Source organism: Danio aesculapii, chromosome 7 (assembly GCF_903798145.1).
Source record: "Danio aesculapii chromosome 7, fDanAes4.1, whole genome shotgun sequence".
In the NCBI taxonomy this organism is placed as follows: Eukaryota; Metazoa; Chordata; class Actinopteri; order Cypriniformes; family Danionidae; genus Danio; species Danio aesculapii.
Genome location: NC_079441.1, coordinates 53,395,700 through 53,417,342, shown reverse-complemented (window position 1 = coordinate 53,417,342; position 21,643 = coordinate 53,395,700). Strand labels below are relative to the sequence as shown.

General features: G+C 35.9%; 1 protein-coding gene across 1 annotated transcript in view; it reads right to left on the bottom strand.

Moving 5' to 3' along the window:
- The window catches only part of piezo1 (piezo-type mechanosensitive ion channel component 1), a 242,731-nt gene that overhangs the window by 167,392 nt on the left and 53,696 nt on the right, over window positions 1–21,643 (bottom strand). The window contains exon 2 of the mRNA XM_056462167.1: window positions 3,990–4,085. Coding sequence (XP_056318142.1) covers window positions 3,990–4,085 — 96 coding nt within the window. The remainder of the gene's footprint in view (window positions 1–3,989; window positions 4,086–21,643) is intronic.

Below are 21,643 nucleotides of genomic sequence, written 5' to 3'. Positions count from 1 at the left end.
ACATAAGAAAAAAGCTTACACATCCTCTAATAATGTTTAATCCTCTAATAATGTTTCACAAGAGATCTCAACAGTAGATATAATTCCATCCAGCAAAACTGCACAAAAACTACATGTGCACAATTGAGTAAACTTTATACCTGATAAGAAAAAAAAAAGCATGATCTACAATATATAAACTACATTGTTGAGCATACGCATTAAAAAAAGTCATCACACATAATGTAATAAAAATAGGTGCGATGAGATGGCATGAAATGACAAACCAGCAGACCGACCACATTGTAAAACATCTGAAATGTTGTTTGGGTCAATCTAAAATTCTTTAGCCAAAGTCCATCATCAAAGTGGTTCAGTATTATTACCTTCCAGAACTGTCACACACCTCCAAAATCCACAGAGCGTTCATTACATTTTGTCTTTTTCTTCTGACACCGAGTCCTAACTACACGCGATGCAGCACCGAGACCCACGATCAAATCTTTTCCATGTTAAAAAGGAATTAGCGACAGTAATGCACAAAATTTCTCTTTTTTTCGTGACATTGCAGCAGAACAACAACATATTTTACTACAACAAATATGCCCTCAGGTACAGATTATGTGCTTTATTCAGTCTTAAATGCTAGTGAGTGAAATGCCATTTTACTTGCCATTTATTTCTATGCTACTCAAAGCAGCAGACAGTTCACCTCAGATCTTGAAAATAAAATAACTAGCAGACGGTTTGAAAATTAAAGTGTTGAAAGACCTGTGATTCAGAGCAAATCAATAACATCACTCACTAAGTAGCCTATTAATAACGTTAAAGAAGGCTAATATTTATAAATTAGATTAAAAACTTTTACCATTTCATTGGGAGTGCAGTGGCTGATATTTAAATGTTTCTGCCATGTTGTTCACTTTGGTACAGACAGCCAAATTGCTTGTCACTGGAATCTTATTGCATCGTGTGTTGTTAGGACACAGCGTGAGTAATTAACGATATTATATCATTTATCTCCTACCACAGCAAATTCCTGGAGTGAGAAAAAAGAAAAAAATAATATCCAAACACGTTGTCACTCGGTCCTCAACTAGCTGAGAGATCTTATGCTGTGTTCCCACCAGACAGGGTACGCGCAACTAAATTGAGCTATTTATGCGTAGATAGACATGTGAACATTTTGAGTCTACTTGCTTCATTGGCACATCAAATTCACTCCACAATTGATGCAGATTCACGTCATGAGCAGAGCTTCTGTCTGTCTGATGACTCTAGCTTTGTTGCTAAATGGCTAACAGATTTTATTGAGATAGTAGCTGTGCTTTATGTGCTTTAAGAAGGCTGAAAAACAGCGTAGATTCATTTGGCGCTGTGTCCAAGTCCACTAAATCCTTTCTGAGGTGCACCCAGCTCTGTGAGTTCATCAACACCTCCAGAAACTATACATAGGTGATGGAGGCTTTCAGCGTGGCATCAGACAGAGCCGAGCCCAGTATTATGAACTGTTGTTGGGTGTAGGCAAGAGGATTTCCCCTCAGGACACCAACAACAGGCACTACGTCATAATCATACCCCTTCAAGAGCCAGATCATAATTGGTTAATGCAGGACAAATGTCCGCTGAAGATTTTCCAACACAAGCAATTCACGTGTTAAGTACGTCAAACATTCAAAATCTGTGCTTTATTCACATGAATCGCATCATTCGCGCCGCCTCATTTGCGCGAATCGTGCCACAGGATGTCTATTCACGTCTTTGCATTGACTAAACATGACTTAATCACTCACACTTGATGCTTGCGGCCGATATGATGGGAGCCATAAGGATAATCTATAATAATCTATATTATTATAATAATCTATAACCTATCCACCAGTCTGTCTTTCGGTGTCACTCCCAGCAGTGAGGAACATTGCATCCTTCCTTCTCCCGGGTTTTCCGCACTACTGTAATAATTGACAACTCTTGGCCATTAATTTTAAAAATTAACTTTAAAATAATCTAATAAGTGAATAAACATAAAACAAACAGGCAGTGGCAGACCCTCATGGCACCTACCGCCAAACTGAAAGCAAAACATAAACTAAAGGCCTGGGGCCTCATGTATCAACGCTGCGTAGGCACAAAAACTTTGCGTACGGCAGACTTCACGCTCATGTTTGGATTTACTAACGATGAAATAAACGTGAGAATGTGCGTTGGTCAATGCCAACTTCATGTCTGGCCTACATGTATTTCTTGTGTGTGTTTGTTTTATTTCCATTGGCGACTCCTAGAGGCAATTGTATTAAATAGCACACTACAAAGTATCTTTGAGACGTGCAATGCCAGCTGTATGGGACGGGATCATCCGAATGTCTAGCAGGTATATAAGGTTTCCATACCATGCAGTTGACCAGCCAAACATTAAAGCGCAATTTGCAGCAATTGCCCATTTTCCCAATGTAATTGGAGCAATTGACTGCACGCACATTGCTATATAGGCGCCATCTTGAAGATGAATTTGCATATGTGAATCAGAAACATTTCTATTCAATAAATGTGCAAATAATATGTGATGCTCAAATGCACTTCACACTTATTAATGATTCCTACTTGTCTTCCATGTGATGAAGAGTAGGCAAAATCTGATATGTAGTGGGGGAAAAAAAGAATTCATTCACCAGATGCTGGATTGGAATTGGGTTCATGATCGATTGTGTCAAAACATGTTGCCATGCGCTTTACTAGCTACTCCAATCATGCTGCTGTCTGCCGCTCTCGTTAGTTATGTTTTCTCTGTCAATTAAAAGGTGATGGGCGGCAATCACTCAACTAGCTCATTCCAACGAGGTGTGCTATTTGCTCTTAGCCTAAATAGACACTACAAAATTTTTCACCTTTACATCGGACCATTTCTTTTTTAATTTACTCACAGAGCGATGTTCAGACCCCACTGGGTTAACCACATCAGCTAAACTCTCCCACTTAATTTTTTCTTTTGTTATTAATTCCGAAGGACAAACTTGCAAATAAGACAGTTTTTCTCCGGTCTACCTCCAATAGGAGCACCTCCAATTCACATTCTGTGAAGTTTCTCTTCTTGCTTACTTGCTTTTGCCTTTGCTTTTTTGTTTGGTTTTGCCAAAGTAGACTCATTACCATACATATTATGGTGAGGAAGCAGGGAGGGGTTTTGCGCTTGTGCACGTGCGTTAAGTTTCACGTTCATTCGGATACACAAAGAGAATATGCGTGAGATTCTGTGTACGCAGTGTTTCATACATCAGAATTTTTTAGTGTGTACACACATTTACAGCTTTGTGCGTACGCAATGTTTTAGTATGAATTCAATTCAAGTCTTCGTACATAAGGCCCCTGGTCTATCCTCGACTTCCACTGCTGTCTCTCCTCCTTTTAAGCTTCCAGAGCTTCTCTGTGAGACTTGAGACTGGTGGTGCAGACAGGTGACAGTCGTTAACACTCACGCCACCGGCCTCGTTCCACTTTCATGGCTCTCAGCTCATGTTAAAAATAAATAAATCACAGTTTCTATTTAGAAAAACATGTCTCGTTTGGTGATTTAGGTCATGTGATTTATATTTTGCACTACCAAACTTCCGTTAAGAGCGCATACTTTGACTTTTCAGGGTGAGAAAGATTTAATGCATTGGAAGACTTTTAAGATTGAGACAGCACTTAAAATAGCTGGTGACCTGATCAGTGCACTGCCTCCTGAACAAGTGTGCTGATTGAGACACACCCCAACCCAACAAAGTCTGTGAAGGTCAAAGGTCAAACATTTCTAAAATTCTTCAAAAACAAAATTATCTAAGCTATTCTGTCCCCTCAGCATTGCTGAACTATAAAACCATGACCTCTGTGACAAAGCAAAGCAATCCAACGCTCCAGAGATGCCATACACGACTGTTCATTTGGCAATCATTTAGTTGTGCAATTGGCTGATTTTCTAGTCAGGCAGACTATTGCAACATTGAGAATACAAGCGTGAGAAATGTTCTTACCTCGTAGTGTGTGCTTGTTGGGCCACTGAAACCACGGTAATAGCAGCAGGTACAGAAGATAGACTAACGACAGGGCATTGTAGCGAAAGATGCAGGCTGTGGAAAATACAAGAGAAAAATGATTAGTTTGTGCAGACAGATCAAACACTGCATCACTTCAATTTGTGTAAGCATATAGTTATGTCCATTTCCTTGAAACTTCCCATAGCTTCTGTTATTTATGAGTATTAGATTATTGAAGAATTTGAATGATTAAAGGCATGGTACACTCAAAAACAAAAATGTACTCACTATTTAATCTCCCTTAAATGGTTCCAAACCAATTTGACTTCCTTTCTGCTGTTAAAAGCTTAAGATATTTTAATAAATAGTTAAAAACCTGTAACCATAGACTACTATGAAAGTCAGCATTTTTCAAAATATCTTATTTTGTGTTTAACAGAAAAACACTCGGGTCACATTTTTGGGTGAACTATCCCTTTAAACTAGTCATTTCAATTCTTTTAATCATTTAATCTCTCGCTATTTTAGTTCTTCAAACAAATTGGTGAATCAGTTAAAAATATCTGAATGAATTGAACCGAGATTACTGTTTGTTGTGAAGAACAGACCTCTCAATCCTCAAAATCATGGTGAAAATGGTAAGTGAACAGTTTGTATGTGTGCAGCACTAGTTCTGGTTTCCATTAGTTTAATAACAGCACAGTATACTGCCACCGGCAGGTATGGAATAACACATCCTCTCATGCAGCCGCAAAATGTGCATTCTCAGTTTAGTCGGCTGTTGCAACTGACATGATGTGAAACACAGTTGGTTTTCATCCCTGCTAGCTCTTCTGCATCAACTTGGTGTGTCATAGGCTTACATATTGTTCCTCTTTATTTGGTTTAATTGATTTATAGTATTCATTTCTAAGTGGTTTGGATAAAAGTGTCTGCTAGATGAACAAATGTAAATTTTGAAGGTAGATGGACTTGATTAACCTGATGGACCACCATGGCTAAACTTGTGGACACCCATGATGTAACCAGCAACAGACTAGCCTGACCACCTTACACAGAGATGACCTGTTTTTCTGCATGGCCAGCACATTTTAATCTTCATTTCACAAACCGTTGAAGACCAAAGACAAGGCCAACAGGTCATCATCAGATTGTGAACATGATGAACATCTGCTGCTTTTGCATGTGACAAGATTTATTCTTTCATTTTCTTTTTGGCTGAGTCCCTTTATTAATCTGGGGTCGCCACAGAAATTCTGGTTTTGTGTTTCTTTTTGTTGGCACATTCATATAATTTTTTTCCTGAGTATTTTTAGGACGACGATGGAATGGAATTAGTAGAGAGACATAACATCCTCTAGGTATTCTGTAATAAAACTATTGGAAACACTTTACATTCATTCATTCTGTTTATGGCTTAGTCCCTTTATTTATCAGGGGTCACCACAGCGGAATAAACCGCCAACTTATCCAGCACATGTTTTACACAGTGGATGCCTTTCCAGCTGCAGCGCATCACTGGGAAACATCCATACACACTCGTTCACACACACACTACTGACAATTTAGCTTACCCAATTCACCTATACCGCATGTCTTTGGACTGTGGGGGAAACCAGAGAACCCAGAGGAAACCTTCTCAAACACGGGAAGAACATGCAAACTCCACACAGAAATGCCAGCTGACCCAGCCAAGGCTCGAACTAGTGACCTTCTTGCTGTGAGGTGAACGTGCTACCCACTGCGCTGCCGTGCAGCAAGATAGGTCACTTAAAATGCTATTTTTATTATCATTTACTCAGCTTGCACTTGCACGAAACCTTTATGAGTTTTACATAATTAGATATTTTGAAGAATGTTGGACAACTGTATCCATTGACAAACATATTAGGAAAACCAAATGTTGCATCCCAAAAATCACACTATACACTGACCTGTGTAGTGAAGACTTTAGTGTCATCCCAAATGGAACACACATTTTTTTACATGCACATGCTTTTCACTACTGACTTCCATTTATACTGACTTTGACTGCTTTTAATACTTTTGTTAAATATGCTTTTCGTTAATAAATCATTTCTCTTTTAAATTTACCTGGTCCGTATTGTCTCTCTAATGTTACAGTTTTGAGCCGGTTATAACAGTTATGTTTATACACATGCACAATTAGCATGTAAATGCATCAACCTTTCACAGTGTAGTACTCACTACACACTACTCTTGGGTATTTGTAAAAGGGTCTACTTTTTACTCATCCTTTGAGTAATATTTACAACAGATACTTTTACTCTACTTGCACTACATTTTTGGTAATGGTCCTTTTACTTCAGTATGATTTTTCAGTACTCTTTCCACTACTTTTTAAGTCAATGGTTACAGGTTTTAATGGTTACAAATCATTCTTCAGGGTGACACAGTGGCGCAGCACGTAATGCTGTCGCCTCAAAGTAAGAAGGTCGCTGGTTCGAGCCTCGGCTGCGTCAGTTATCATTTCTGTGTGGGGTTTGCATGTTCTTCCCGTGTTCGCGTGGGTTTCCTCTGGGTACTCCGGTTTCCCCCACAGTCCAAAGACATGCGGTACAGGTGAATTGGGTTGGCTATATTGTCCGTAGTGTATGAGTGTGAATGAGTGTCTATGGATGTTTCCCAGAGATGGGTTGCAGCTGGAAGGGCATCCGCTGCGTAAAACATGTGCTGGATTAGTTGGCGGTTCATTCCACTGTGGCAACCCCGAATTAATAAAGAGACTAAGCCAAAAAGAAAATGAATGAAGTAATTCCTCAAAATACTGTTCAACAAAACAAAACAAAAAAACTGAAACAGCTTTGAAACAAGTGGATGCTAAGTAAATGACTGAATTTTCATTTTAGTGTGAACTTTCCATTTAAATAGTTTCCATTTGACTTTTCACTGCAAAAATATGCTCTCTTTTTTTTAAATCCAAGCTCAATTGTGTGCAAATGATCCCTCAGCACTCAAGTCTTTGTTAATGTTGATGGTACCCTCTTGAACCTTTATAATTGCTCTAATCATGTAGAGAGCTCTACGTGTAAAGCATTCTGGGACTAGTTCCCATGACTTTGAGGGTTTGCCAAGACATACAGGAGTTCCCTGCCTCCTGCAGCGACCAGAGAATGAAGGCTTTCCCTGACTCGCTTTTTCCAACACCACCTCAGATTCTCCAAAACTCTTTACTGTCCCTCAATCTCGAACTCAAGTAAATAACTGAAGTCTTTGTTTCAGAAGTCTGTCTCTGGCTGGTGGCCATAAAGTGTCTCGGGCCTGAAGGCTACAGCGCTGTAACTACTATTACCAAGCAGGAACAAAGACCTACAGTGTTTCTGGGGCAGTTCATATAGCCTCATGACTTCACCAGAAAAGCAGTCTATTAATGCGGGGGGAAACTGTGATGGAAATCCCAGAGGTGAACTCGGAAAGCTGGTTTCTTTGATAGCCCTTGGTGATCGGAGTCTTCATAAATGCGACGGAGGGATCTAGTTTTGATAAAAGCTCTGAGAAATGAGAAGCTGCAGAGTGATCAAAACGCAATTCTGCTGGAGTCACCTGAGGCTCATCTGGCTAACACTGAAACAGCAGCAGCTGTGATCTAATAGAAACACAGCAGGGGCTGGTAAAACACTAATCATAAGCAAGCACTGGAGGCTTATGGCTTATTTTTCCAACTACTCCTGTTGCACTAACCGCACTTGGCAGCAGAAGTGTGCAGAGAGCAAGATAGAAGCTGCTGTCAGGAATCTGTTAGAAAAAAATACTAAATATGTTTGAGCATTATAATGTAATAGGTTATATGTTGTTCAATGCATTTGGTGTTGTATGTGGTTGGGGTTTTTTTTTTGGGGGGGGGGGGGGTGCTTTGATGTTTTAATAATATGTCATAATAAGTGATTCTTGTTTAAAATATGGCCAGAAAACTTCTTTTTTGTGGCATTAAACACTATTGTAAAACTGAATGACATACTGCTACATATCGTATTGTAATGTATAGCATGGGATTAACTAAACTATACATTTGAAGTCAGAATTATTAGCCCCCCCTTTTATGTTTTATTAGAATTTTTATTTTTTTTTCCCAAATGATGCTTAACAGAGCAAAGAAATTTTCACAGTATGTCTGATAATATATTTTTTTATATTTTATATATTTTATAATACAAGTCTTATTTGTTTTTTTTTTCAGCTAGAATAAAAGTAGCTTTTAATTTTTTAAAAAACTTTAAGGTAAAAATTATTAGCCCCCTTAAGCTATATATTTTGTTTCGATAGTCTACAAACCATCATTAAACAATAACTTGCCTAATTACCCTAACCTGCCTAGTTAACCAAATTAACCTAGTTAAGCCTTTAAATGTCACTTTAAGCTGTATAAAAGTGTCTTGAAAACTATCTAGTAAAATATTATGTACTGTCATCATGGTAAAGATAAAATAAATCAGTTATTAGAAATGAGTTATTAAAACTATTATGTTTAGAAATGTGTTGAAATAATCTTCTCTCCATTAAACAAAAATTGGGGAAAAAAATAAACAGACCGGCTAATAATTCAGGGGGGCTAATAATTCTGACTTCAACTGTATATTTTTATGTTTTTTTTTTAATATCAAGACTTTATTCAAATAAATGAAATAATCTTTTCATATGTCTGTTTTTAATTAATAAACCATCATCAAAAAACTTTATTTTCATATTATATTTACATTTAGTCGTTTAGCAGACGATTTTGTCTAAAGCGACTTACAATTGCCATTCAGCGATTCATAAAATAAATCATAAAATGCAGCATGAATATGTTCACTGTGAATATTTTCATTTGTTAAACTGTATGAGACTGGATTAATCTAAATATATTAAACTATGATTATGATGCATTTAAAACACAATGGAGTTCATTAGTGCACTTACAACAAAACACACCGTTTAATTTATGCTAAAATGACACATCTGATCATTATAAAACTGTTTTTTTTTATATTCCGTCTTCAAATTCTCATATCTTGAATTTAGGCCTAAGTATTATATGAGTGTGCACTGGAATAATTTTCAGATTCATGTTCCTTTTTGATGACTTGCCATGAATTATTCCACAATATTTTTATATTATAAGGAACAGGCATGTGACGATAATCGTTTTCAAGGTATACCGCGGTTTGGAAAAGTCAAGGTTTTAAAACCGTCAAAATTTTTCTGCTATACTGTTCCTATGCTATATGTAAGATTTTTAATTTATGTTTTTTTTTTTAGGACAACAGTATCTCCAGCAGAAAAGGCATTCAAAAATGCCGTTTTAAATAGTAAAGAAATCTGTTTTAGAAAGTAATGAAGACAGCAGAAGTCAATGATTCATTTGAAATATTTAGCCCGACATGTTTACTGGTCCAAAATATCTTAAATGTTTATCAAAATAAATATATTGTGTTCAAAGGGGAAAATAAGTTTTTTTACCCAGACATTTAATGAGAATATATTTTAGAGCAGTAATCACAATGAAACCGTGATATTTTATCGATGGTTATCATACCGTCAGAATCTTATACCGGCCCATGCCTAATAGGAAAACGCTTTTTTGAATCAACTTTTATTTCATTGAGTCAAATGCTATGGTAAAAACTCCACCAACCTCTCAGTTAATGTGAGGTCATTAGATCAAAACTACATGCAAAATAATTATAATGCAATTTGCAATGTGTGTTATACTCCATTTCAATATATTATTAGCTGTTTTTACATGAGTTAGATTTCATCCACAAAGAATTACAACTTGTTACTTGTTAACATGGCTTTTTTTTAAATAGAAACCAAGAAAATACCATAAATAGTATGCATTATTATATTATTTCGTACAAGGCTGGGCGATTTGGCCTAAAATCAAAATCTCGATTAATTGAACATTTTAACTCGATTATGATTCATGAACGATTATTTTATATATATATTATTTTTTGCCCTCATAGTTCACTGACAAGTTTTGCACTGTAAATATGCTCATATATTACAAGTGAGAAATGTTTGAATGTAGGGTGCATTACTTGATTTAACTGAAGGAAATAATTAAAGGAAACACACACTAGCTAATATCTATGACTATTTATTGAACATCAACGTTGAACAATTTAATTAAAACACACAATACCTAACTAACTTTTCTTATAAAAAAGGTAAATAAAGAACTTGCACTTTTGGAAACAAAATTATTTTCAATGTTTTTAAAATTAAAAGTAGATAATAAGCAGTATCTCTTCTAAATAAAATAATTCCTGCATATCCTGTAAATAATATTTTAAAGTGCATTTCTTGCATCTTCTGTATCTAATATTTTAATGTAAATAATAATTTTTATGTAATTGAAAATATGCCTCAAGAATAGGTCCATCGTCCTGCTTGACCAGAGATCCGATGTGACTGCAAAGCCTTGACTTTACACACAGTAGGGAAAGTAATCAAAACATTTGACCTGGAAAAATTAGATCGATTATAGATTCAAAATTTTGATTACTTTTAAATTTAATTGCCAAGCTCTAATTTTATTAGAGTTTGAAGTATTAAACAATAAAATCACAAAATTAAATATTAAGAAAAAAATACAAGCTTAAAATACATAATAATCTAATAAAATAAATGTTTTATCATAATTTTATCTAATAGTTTGGTCACACTCTACAATAAGGTTTCATTAGTAAGTTATTGACTTTACTAACATGAACTAAGTACAGTGCATCCGGAAAGTAGCGCTTCACTTTTTCCACATTTTCTTATGTTACAGCCGTATTCGAAAATGGATTAAATTCATTTATTTCCTCAAAATTCTACACACAATACCCCATAATGACAATGTGAAAATGTATTATTTTAAATTGTTGCAAATTTATAACAAATAAAAAACCTGAAAAATCACATGTATATAAGTATTTATAGCCTTTGCTCAATACTTTGTTGATGCACCTTTGGCAGCAATTACACCCTCAAGTCTTTTTGAATATGATGCCAAAAGCTTGGCACACCTGTCTTTGGGAATTTGTGCCCATTCCTCTTTGTAGTACCTCTCAAGTGTTATCAGGTTGGATGGGAAGTGATGGAGTACAGCCATTTTCAGATATCTCCAGAGATGTTCAATATGATTGAGGTCTGGGCTCTGGCTGGGCCACTCAAGTACATTCACAGAGTTTTCACATGCACTGTATTAGAAGTAAACATACTGCATTTATACAACATTTACTAATGCATTATTACGTCCAAATTCATGCTTGTTAACATTAGTTATGGCACTGAGTTAATATAAACTAACAATGAACATTTTATATTGTTAGTTTTATTACAAAATACCTTTTGAGAATATTTTGTTCATTCATTCATTTTGCTTCGGCTTAGTCCCCTTAATCATCAGGGGTTGCCACAACACAAAGAACCGACAACTTATCCAGTATATGTTTTACACAGTCAATGCTCTTCCAGCTGCAACCCAGAACTGGGAATTATCCATACACACTCATGCACTACGTATTACTCATGCATGTAATTCCATTACATAGTCCTCCTAAAAATCCTCAGAAAAAAAAATTATATTAATGTGCCATCAAAAAGAAACAAAATTATTTTGAAATTCTAATTCTAAGTCTATAGAATGTTCTACCGTCTTCTGTTCTTTTGCTCATGTTTTGTCTTCCTCTCACTATCTGATTTTGGCTGCCATCGCGTTCACCCTTCTGCAGACTCCAATTTTTTCCATTGCTTACTCTAATCCTATAAACACATTCATCCAGCTGTCACTTTAAAGGAAACACTAGAATTTTCCATCTATTCTAATTAATGAAAGATGACGAGTGCAGACTGAAGTACACTTATTTATTCAAGACTACAAAATAGACAGGGAAAAACATTAAGGTAACATGGAGAAATATAAATAAATTGTCAAAGAGACTGACAGTACAAATTGTGCTAAAATATCATGAAAATAATAATAATAATAATAATAAAATAGCTTTTATTATTAAAATGTAATAATAATAATAATAATAAAGTGTTATTAATTATAATAAAAAAATTCTATCCCCACTGTATATATATACAGTGCTTAACATACATGAGTACATGTCTCACAAATCTCTCATTTAGATCAATATTTTCTATAGGACGCTTTATAATATTATATTTGTGCATACACATTAGTAAGTACTAAAGCCAAATTGTGAGCTAATCAAACAAAATAACTTATGATAGCAGTCCAACTTGAATACAATCAAATATATATGTTAGAGGAAAAAAAATTATAATTTTTAGAATAAATTTAAGAGGAACAAACAAAACATTTTGATATTGACATTTTGTAGGTTGTAATTTTTTCCCAATATTTTGCATGAATTTATATGTATTATATTTAATAAACATGCTTTTTTAATATTTTGTTTTGTTCAAATGCACCAAAAATAAGTTACCCATATTTACTGAAAAATGGATAAAAATATTCATTTTCAAAATGGGGTGTACTCATTTACACTACCTGACCAAGGTCTTGTCGTCGATCACAGTTGTTAGAGCAACAAATAATAACTCAACTTCTAGTTGATCATTTGGAAAAGTGGCAGAAGGCAGATTTTTACAATGAATCATGTGTTGAACTGCATCTCAATCATCATAAATACTGCAGAAGACCTATTGGAACCCACATGGACCCAAGATTCTCACAGAAATCAGTCAAGTTTGGTGAAGGAAAAATTATGGTGTGGGCTTACATTCAATATGGGGGAATGCAAGAGATCTGCAGAGTGGACGGTAACATCAACAGCCTGAGGTATCAAGACATTTGTGCTGCCCATTACATTATAAACCACAGGAGAGGGCAAATTCTTCAGCAGGATAGCACTCCTTCTCATACTTCAGACTCCACATCAAAGTTCCTGAAAGCAAAGGTCAAGGTGCTCTAGAGCTGGCCAGCCCAGCGACCAGATTATTGAGCATGTCTGGGGTAAGATGGAGGAGGCATTGAAGATGAATCCAAAGAATCTTCATGAACTCTGGGAGTCCTGCGAAAACGATTTCTTTACCATTCCAGATGACTTTATTAATGAGTTATTTGAGTCATTGCAGAGATGTATGGATGCAGTCCTCCAAGCTCATGGGAGTCATACACAATATTAATTCTTTTTCCACTGCACCATGACTTTATATTCTATACTGTACATTATTTCTGTTAAGAGACAAGACTTTTGTCTAAGCATAGTCAGACCCTACTGTCCTAATTAAATAATTAAAAATCAGGGCATGATCATATTTTATTTTGGTAAAATAAGCGTAATCTAGAGGCCTTTACCTTTCATATAAGCCGCTTTTGATACCAAATGATCAACTAAAAGTCAAGTTATTATTTGTTGTTCCTAAAACTTGGATAGGTGATAAGACTTTTGTCAGGTAGTGCATGTTGAGCACTGTAAATACGAGAACCCACGACACAGAGCTCCATTAAGTCCATTAAGCTATGAAAGAGTGACGTGTGAGCAGTAAAAGTTCCTCCAGGATGGTATAATCATATGAGAGGGCCGGTCTGTACTGGGACGCCTGTGTTTATAGTTCCACCTCTGAGCGTCTCTGCTGTCCTGCACTGAACTGCTTCATGACACTGAATGGCTGCAGGAAATTATGGTAATTTTGGACCTGGAAAAACCAACAGCCACACCACAGGACCAGGATCACGACATACCTGCTCTACAAAACATGCACACCACAGTTAAAAAAGCCTGTAGGCATCAACGCAGACATACTGCCCTGGCGAGACCCAGTCTACTAAACAACCATCCAACCTTCAGTTTATTATGAGCGTATTAATAGTGGAGACTTTTACTGCAGTTCAGGAGTCATCCTAACAAGACCTGTTCCACTTACTTCCACTAATCAAACACATTAGCCCTCCTGAATTATTAGCCCCCAGTATATATATATATATATATATATATATATATATATATATATATATATATATATATATATATATTTCCCCAAGATTTTGTTCAACACATTTCTAAACATAATAGTTTTAATAACTCATTTCTAATAACTGATTTATTTTATCTTTGCCATGATGACAGTACATAATTTTTGATAAGATATTTTAAGTCTTAATTAGGTTAATATGCTAAAAAGCGAGGCTCCGGTGGGAAGAAACCTGAAAGTAAAGGACCAGAGCTGTAATCATTACAACAACATGCTGTGGATTACAAACCTTCAGCTGTTGCCATGATTGAGTGCAGATATTGTGTAAACATCACTTTAATATCATTGAGTTAAGTTTAATGTAAAAGCATATTAGGCATGAAACAAAATCACAATCTCTTTAAGAGTAATACGCTTAAATGTCCTCCTAGGCTTCAGTTCATGGCAGCAGGTAAACACTGTAGGGACGCTTCCCTGCTTCAGTCTATGTAACCTGGTCAATAATTGTCTGTAATAGTGTTGTCCCAGTACTGAAATATAAAAAATGTTCATTTCCCGCTAACACTTAACCAGCGCTGATTTGCCAAAAGTATTCACCAGTGCTCAACAGAAATGACTGCGATTGGTCGTGAAGGTCATCAGTTTACCGATCTTCACTGAGTGCAAACACAGATACAGGGACACTGGAGCACTTTAAAGCCGCGAAGATCAGTCAAGTCATCAGGGATCGCTCGTCTGTGTTTGCACTCGGTAGACACCAGTGAAGTCCAATGAACTGATGACCTTCACGGCCAATCACAGTCATTTCTGTTGAGCACTGGTGAACACAAAGGCAAATCAGTGGTGTTTAAGAACGTGCTCAGTGGCACTTAAATGTCAGCGAGTAATTTACCTTTGTTTACATTTCAGTGTCGAAATTCAGTATCAGTTTCAGTATTCAGTAGTGAAAGAATCAGTTCATTAACTTGAGTTTGATAAATGGCATCTAAAACGTATGTTTGGGATAGATAACGTTAGCTAACAAGTTTTCCTTAACTTAGCTCAAAATGAGGTCTGATATCTCTTTTTATTTTCACTATCTACTCAGAACGGACCTTCAGGTTACTTATAAAGCAGTGAAATGATAAATTTATGTAACTTTCTCTTTGCTGATAAGATCTACAGGGTGGGCAATATATATGGATACACCTTAATAAAATGGGAATGGTTGGTGATATTAACGTCCTGTTTTTGGTACATTAGTATATGTGAGGGGGCAAATTTTTCAAGATGGGTGGTGACCATGGTGTCCATTTTGAAGTCGACCATCTTGGATCCAACTTTTGTTTTTTCTATTGGAAGAGGGTCATGTGACACATCAAACTTATTGGGCACTTCACAAGAAAAATAATGGTGTGCTTGGTTTTAACGTAACTTTATTCTTTCATGAGCCCCCTTACATATACTAATGTGCCACAAACAGGACATTAATATCACCAACCATTTCCATTTTAGTAAGGTGTATCCATATAAATGGCCCACCCTGTACAACCAGGTACACAATGTTCCTGTGTGACTTCAGGCGATACTTCCGGGTTTCTCCCGACCGCAGCCTCGATTTTGCTTTTAAAATGGTGGCTGCATGAAATCAGTCCATTAAGCAAGTTATAGTAACTAGGCAAGTCATTGTATAAAGATGGTTTGTTCTGTAGACCAGGGTTCCCAAATTTTTTAGCCTGCAACACCTAAAATAACAATTCCAGTAACTCAAGACCCCCACTATCCTCGAAGATGGTTATAAACATACAAACATTGCACACAACGATGCAAACACACCAATAGAAAGTATATAAACATGAGCATGTAAACAACAACAAAAGTGCAGCAGTCTAACAACCATATAATTTTTATAGTTATTAGAAGACTTTGACTTGGAGATCATCCTCCATGTTCAGTTGTGGACTTTATTTTTAATGTACGTGAGTGCGTAAAGGTGTCAAAGTTTAACATTGCTGTAAAATCAATCTGCTGAATCTGACACTACTGCTGTGTCATTAAGATTACGTAAACAACCCAGGGGTCGCAATCCAATGGAAAATCAAAAATTGAAAGGCTGATGGCTTTTTAAGCCTCATTCACACTACAAGCAACTCGCAGTGGCAAAGCAACCATACATTTCAACGGAGAGTGAGCGACTTCCGGCAAATTCCGTCTACGTGAGTGACAACAACCGTTAGCGACCTAAGTGGGATTGTCGAGCAAGGTGACAAAGTTGAGAATACTTCACCTTTATGTAAATGAAGAGCAACTTTCTTGAGCGACAGCCAATAGGAGCACTAGTAGAGCTCATGTGAGCATCTCTCAGCTTGCTCAGAGGCCGGTTGTAGTCGCCGTGCTGTAGACCTACACAGATCTGTTGCAGCAGTTTGCCAACCAGAGCGACAAGCAACTACAAAGGTGCTGCTAGTGTGAATGAAGCATAAAATATGGTAATTCTAATAGTTTATTTATTATTAGTTTATGAGACTTTTGGATATCACCAAATGACCCCCGCTCATTGACTCACGACCCCCTCTTTGGAAACCACAGCTGTAGACAATCAAAAAAGTTAAAATAAATATATAAAACAGTTTTTCTTCTAGCCGAAATAAAACAAGTAAGACTTTCTCCTGAAGACAAAAATTATACGACATATTGTGAAAAACTCCTTCCTCTGTTAAAGTTCATTTGGCAAATATTTGAAAAAATAATTTTGACTTCACCTGTATCTGTCTGCAAGCCTGCATTGTTTGTTCTGAACTGCCTGAACTGTCGTCTCTAGAGCGGCATCTGGAGAATGTTAATTATATATTTAACACTACGCTGCAACTGCTGAACTTTGTTGTTGTAATTCACACAGAGTCAAAGTTCCATTTAGGGCACCAAAATCCATAGGCCATTATGTGCGTGTGTGAGTGTAACACTAGTGTTAATTGTAATACTTTACATTTCATTGTATTTTGATTAAATAATTATGTTTATGTCAATCTAACAATTTCTGCTTTTTCCATTTCAGAACAAATGTACTCATCATGACATCAATATATTCCTGTCATAATTTCAAGCTACATTTTGATGCTTTCTTTTTGGGAGTCTGTGTTTATGATATGATGACAGAATGCATCAAATAAAGTGTGTACTGCTGGTAAAGTGACTGTCTAGATAAAGTTCATGTCCCCATTTCAAGAGACAACTAGTAAGAACACTGTCCCGCTCATTCACACAGAGACAGACAGAGTTCAGACAGCCCTCATAATTAAATAGAGGCCTTTCTGTGGTTTAGTATTCTCAGACATTGTTCCATATCAGATCTGATTAGGCATGCAGCCTTACTTTGATTTATTATATTTTCTGGGTTTTTACAATAAACTCTTTATTACTGGATTCTGCGATCTGGTTCACATTTTCCACACTGTACACATAATAGGGCACTAGATTTCTATATGTATTGTTTGTTGCATTTCATGGTCTAAAACAACTTATTCCATTGTCTGTTGCAATTCTTGATTCTGACTGGCTGGAAGAAGTGCAATAACATAGTTTAATGCACAGGTAGTTCAAGTCAGTTTTGATCAGCAGCTTCGAATGTTATCACTCGATTGATTGGCCATTATCAGTGGTTATCAGCTGATAGATATGGGCCTGTAGAGACCTTCTGCACCTACTGGTAGTCTCAAAAGACTGTTATCATCCATCCACATGGTTAATCAGCTATAGATCACAAACGGCTGCAGTTAGTTAATGACAATTATTTATATTATTTATTAAATTTCCCATTAATTGTATTTTATTAATGTCTACCCCTACCCTAACCCTAAACCCAACCATCCCAGTAATGTAAAAACAGACCTGGATCTGGAGTCTTCTCTATTAGTATAGCTGATTAATATAAATAATTCTCAGGGTTGATCAACCATACAAACTGAGAAGTCTCCAGATCCAGATCTGTTTTTATCAGGGTTTACTTTGTGCTGGAACAAGCTGGATCAGATTTCAGAGGTGCCAGATCCGGATCCGGCTTGTTCCGGCACAAATTAAGCCCTGGTAAAACAGATCTGGATCTGGAGTCTTCTCAATTAGTATAGTTGATTAACCACGAGAACTTATCTATCAGCTGATAACCACTGATAATGCCCATTTAATCGATCGATAACATTCTAATCGGGTGTTTTGATCACAGTGTGAAATGTCCTTCCCCCAAACATTAGTAGTAACCATAGCAACTCGGTAAAGAAATCTTAATTACTCTGTGTAATCTTGAAGATGTTCACATGTACTGGACCAGGGAGGATGAACCAACTCAAGTGTACTCCAATATATTTTGCAAAGAAGTTTCTAAATGTCATTTGAGCAATTAGATATGCCTGTGTCATTTACACACACACACACACACATTAGATCTCTTATGTGCGCACCCTCTCTGTCTGCCAAAAACTGCTGAATCAATGTGAGAACTAAAAGATCTAACATGTTATAACTGATGATAATTCGGTCAAATATTGCTCTACAAAAAGCTAAATTACTTTTAACTTGTCTAAAACATATCAAATGACCATGAAACAGAGACTAATCTATGCATGTTGTGCTTTAAATAATTTTAAATCCACTTGATGGAGACAACCGCCCTCCGCTTCATGTCGGGTGGTTCTTTGGATTTAAAATCCTATAATGCAGGGCAATCAGTTGATTACACCTTTATTAAAATAAAATAAATCTACAAATAAACTAGGACTAGTTTGCAAAAAAGGCTTTAGATTTAACTCAATTTTGCAGAAAAAAAAAAAAAAACCCTGAATATCATAGAGAAAATTAGGCTTGGTAAACTTTTCCTCATTTTGACCAAAGAACTGCAACAATGTAAAGTTTTTTTTTTAAATCTATGACAAATCGTCTAGGAGCTATGAACAAAAAAGCAAACAAATGAACATCGTACCTTCACTGTAAAAAAATAAAATAAAATAAAAATTATATATATATATATATATATATATTTTTTTTTTAATATGTTAATCATGCTTCAACTAATTTTTTTAATATTATACAAAGTTTAACTTACTATTTTTATTCTGCTTGATTGATGTAAGTTGAGATTACTACAAAAGTTCACTTGATTCAACTAAAAAAATAAGGCATTTTTTTAGTATATGGTCTGATATGGCTGACTGTATGTGACGGTGTAGTGTAGGGGACAATCTGACCAAGTTTCAACTCTCTAGGTCTCTAAGTGATACAAACTAGTGAAGATAAAAATATATAATAATAATAATAATCCTAACAAAAACATTAGGGCTTCAGCACTCCGTACTTGAACCCTTAAATATAAGAAAAGCAACAACACACTTAACACCATGCATGCTTTCGCTCCCCCTTAACTAAGCGCAGATATTCAGTGCTCCATTCCACTGAGCTGATAAACATGTGAGACCGTGTTAACCACTAATGGCTGAGCACAGGTCTGGATCTCAAGACTGAATCTCCCCCTGGGTCACATCTCAGTCTGTACTGTTGACAGTATACATGGACGTGGACTACTTATCTCCTTCTCACTCATTCTTCAGTGCTCTCACCATGAGCTCTTACAATTCCTTCAAAGTGTTTATGGATTAGGGGGTGTATTACAGGAAGATCCAAACTCTAAAATCTTATCCTATCAGTTTGGTAAACATAGTGATTCCAGTTAGGATCACATTTAGGACAAAAATGATTACAGAACAGCACTTACTAAGCATGTTACCTTATCTTAATTACAGATTGGAAGGTGGTCCTAACTTGACATAAAAAATAAATAAAAATAAAACTTTAGGGCAACTGACAGCTGTCCTAACTTTAAAATTATTAGAAAGCTAATGAAAATGAAATAAATAGCTTATCATTGTGCTGTCCAACACTGGCATTTTCTTTGTAGATGATTGAAAGTGAAGAACGAAGATGTTTAATGGTACAAAAACTCTTGGAGGACCCCAAAGATGTGTTATATTTCCATGTCAAATCACTTATAAGTAATTACAGACTGCTACGCAACATGATATTACAGATCATAGCAGTTAGAACTGGAACTGCAGCCAGGATTACAGATACCAAAAGGACCATTAATAGTTGTATTGCAAGTGAATAATGCCTTGTGTTTTTAGCTTTCTTGGCAGGCTTTGTTTATCCATTTTATTTAGGTTAACTCATTAGCAGCTCGATAGTGCTGAGTGTTGACCTGAGAGTGGATTATTAACACTATTTAAGATTTCCTAAGACAGAGATAAGATAGGATTTTGTAAGATAGGGCAGAGATTTTAGCAATTCCATGCAAATGTCAACCTTGCCATGAAAAAAAGAAAGTTTTCACCAAATTAATTGGCTAATTGCTTTCTAGGTTTTTTGTGAAGGCTTGTATTTTACAGGACTGTAAAAATACCAAAACGTCTCATTCAATGTTTTCAAACAATTATATTTGATTTAACATAGTCAACCAAGTGGTAATTTCACATCTGTCACATCCATAACAAAGTTTTTTCCTTATAAACGCAAAATGTCAAATAAAATCAATCATTTTTGTTCTATAGGAGCCAACTTTTATCCTTTTGATTAGCATTATTTATTTTGGGTTGTGCAGTTTAATTCACAGAATTTCTACAAAGTATGCTGTAATACTGTGAACTCACATACTTTTTTGGTCACATCCATTGTTTATCTATGTTTATTTTCCTAATTTAAAATATTAAATATGATTACAGATCATAAATTTTTTTCTGATCCCATAACTCTGTGGTTAGTAGTTTTGGAACATACAAGCAGATGTTTCAATATGATGTTAACATCATATCTTGTCGTCAATTCCAGTTGTAAGAGCAACAAATATCAACTCGACTTCTAATTGATTATTTGGAAAAGTGGTACATTTTACAAAAGAAGGTACATTTTTCAGCTGAATCATGTGTTGAACTGCATCCCAATCATCACAAATACTGCAGAAGACCTAATGGAACCCACATGGACCCAAGATTCTCACAGAAATCAGTCAAGATTGGTGAAGGAAAAATAATGGTTTGGGGTTACATTCAGTATGGGGGCATGCGAGAGATCTGCAGAGTGGATGGCAACATCAACAGCCTGAGGTATCAAGACATGTGCTGCCCATTACATTACAAACCACAGGAGAGGGCAAATTCTTCAGCAGGATAGTGCTCCTTCTCATACTTCAGTCAAGGTGCTCCAGGATTAGCCAGCCCAGTCACCAGACATGAACATTATTGAGCATGTCTGAGGTAAGATGAAGGAGGAATTGAAGATGAATCCAAGTCTGGGGGTTCCTGCACGAACATTTTCTTTGACATTCCAGATGACTTTATCAATAAGTTATTTGAGTCATTGCAGAGATGCTATGGGAGTCATACACAATATTAATTCTTTTTCCACTGCACCATGACTTTATCTTCTATACTGGGTAGGCGACAAGACTTTTATTAGGTAGGGTATAGGGAGCCAACCCTTATCCTGTAGATTAGCATTGTTTCTTTTGGGTCGTGCAGTTTAATTCACAGAATTTCTACAAAGAAAGTTGCATAATTTTTTGGTCACATTCATAACGCATGTTTATTTTCCTCATTTAAAATCTAAATTATGTTTACAGATAAATATTTTTCTGATCCCTTAAATCTGTGGAAAATAATAACAGATGTTTCAATATAGTGTTAACATATACT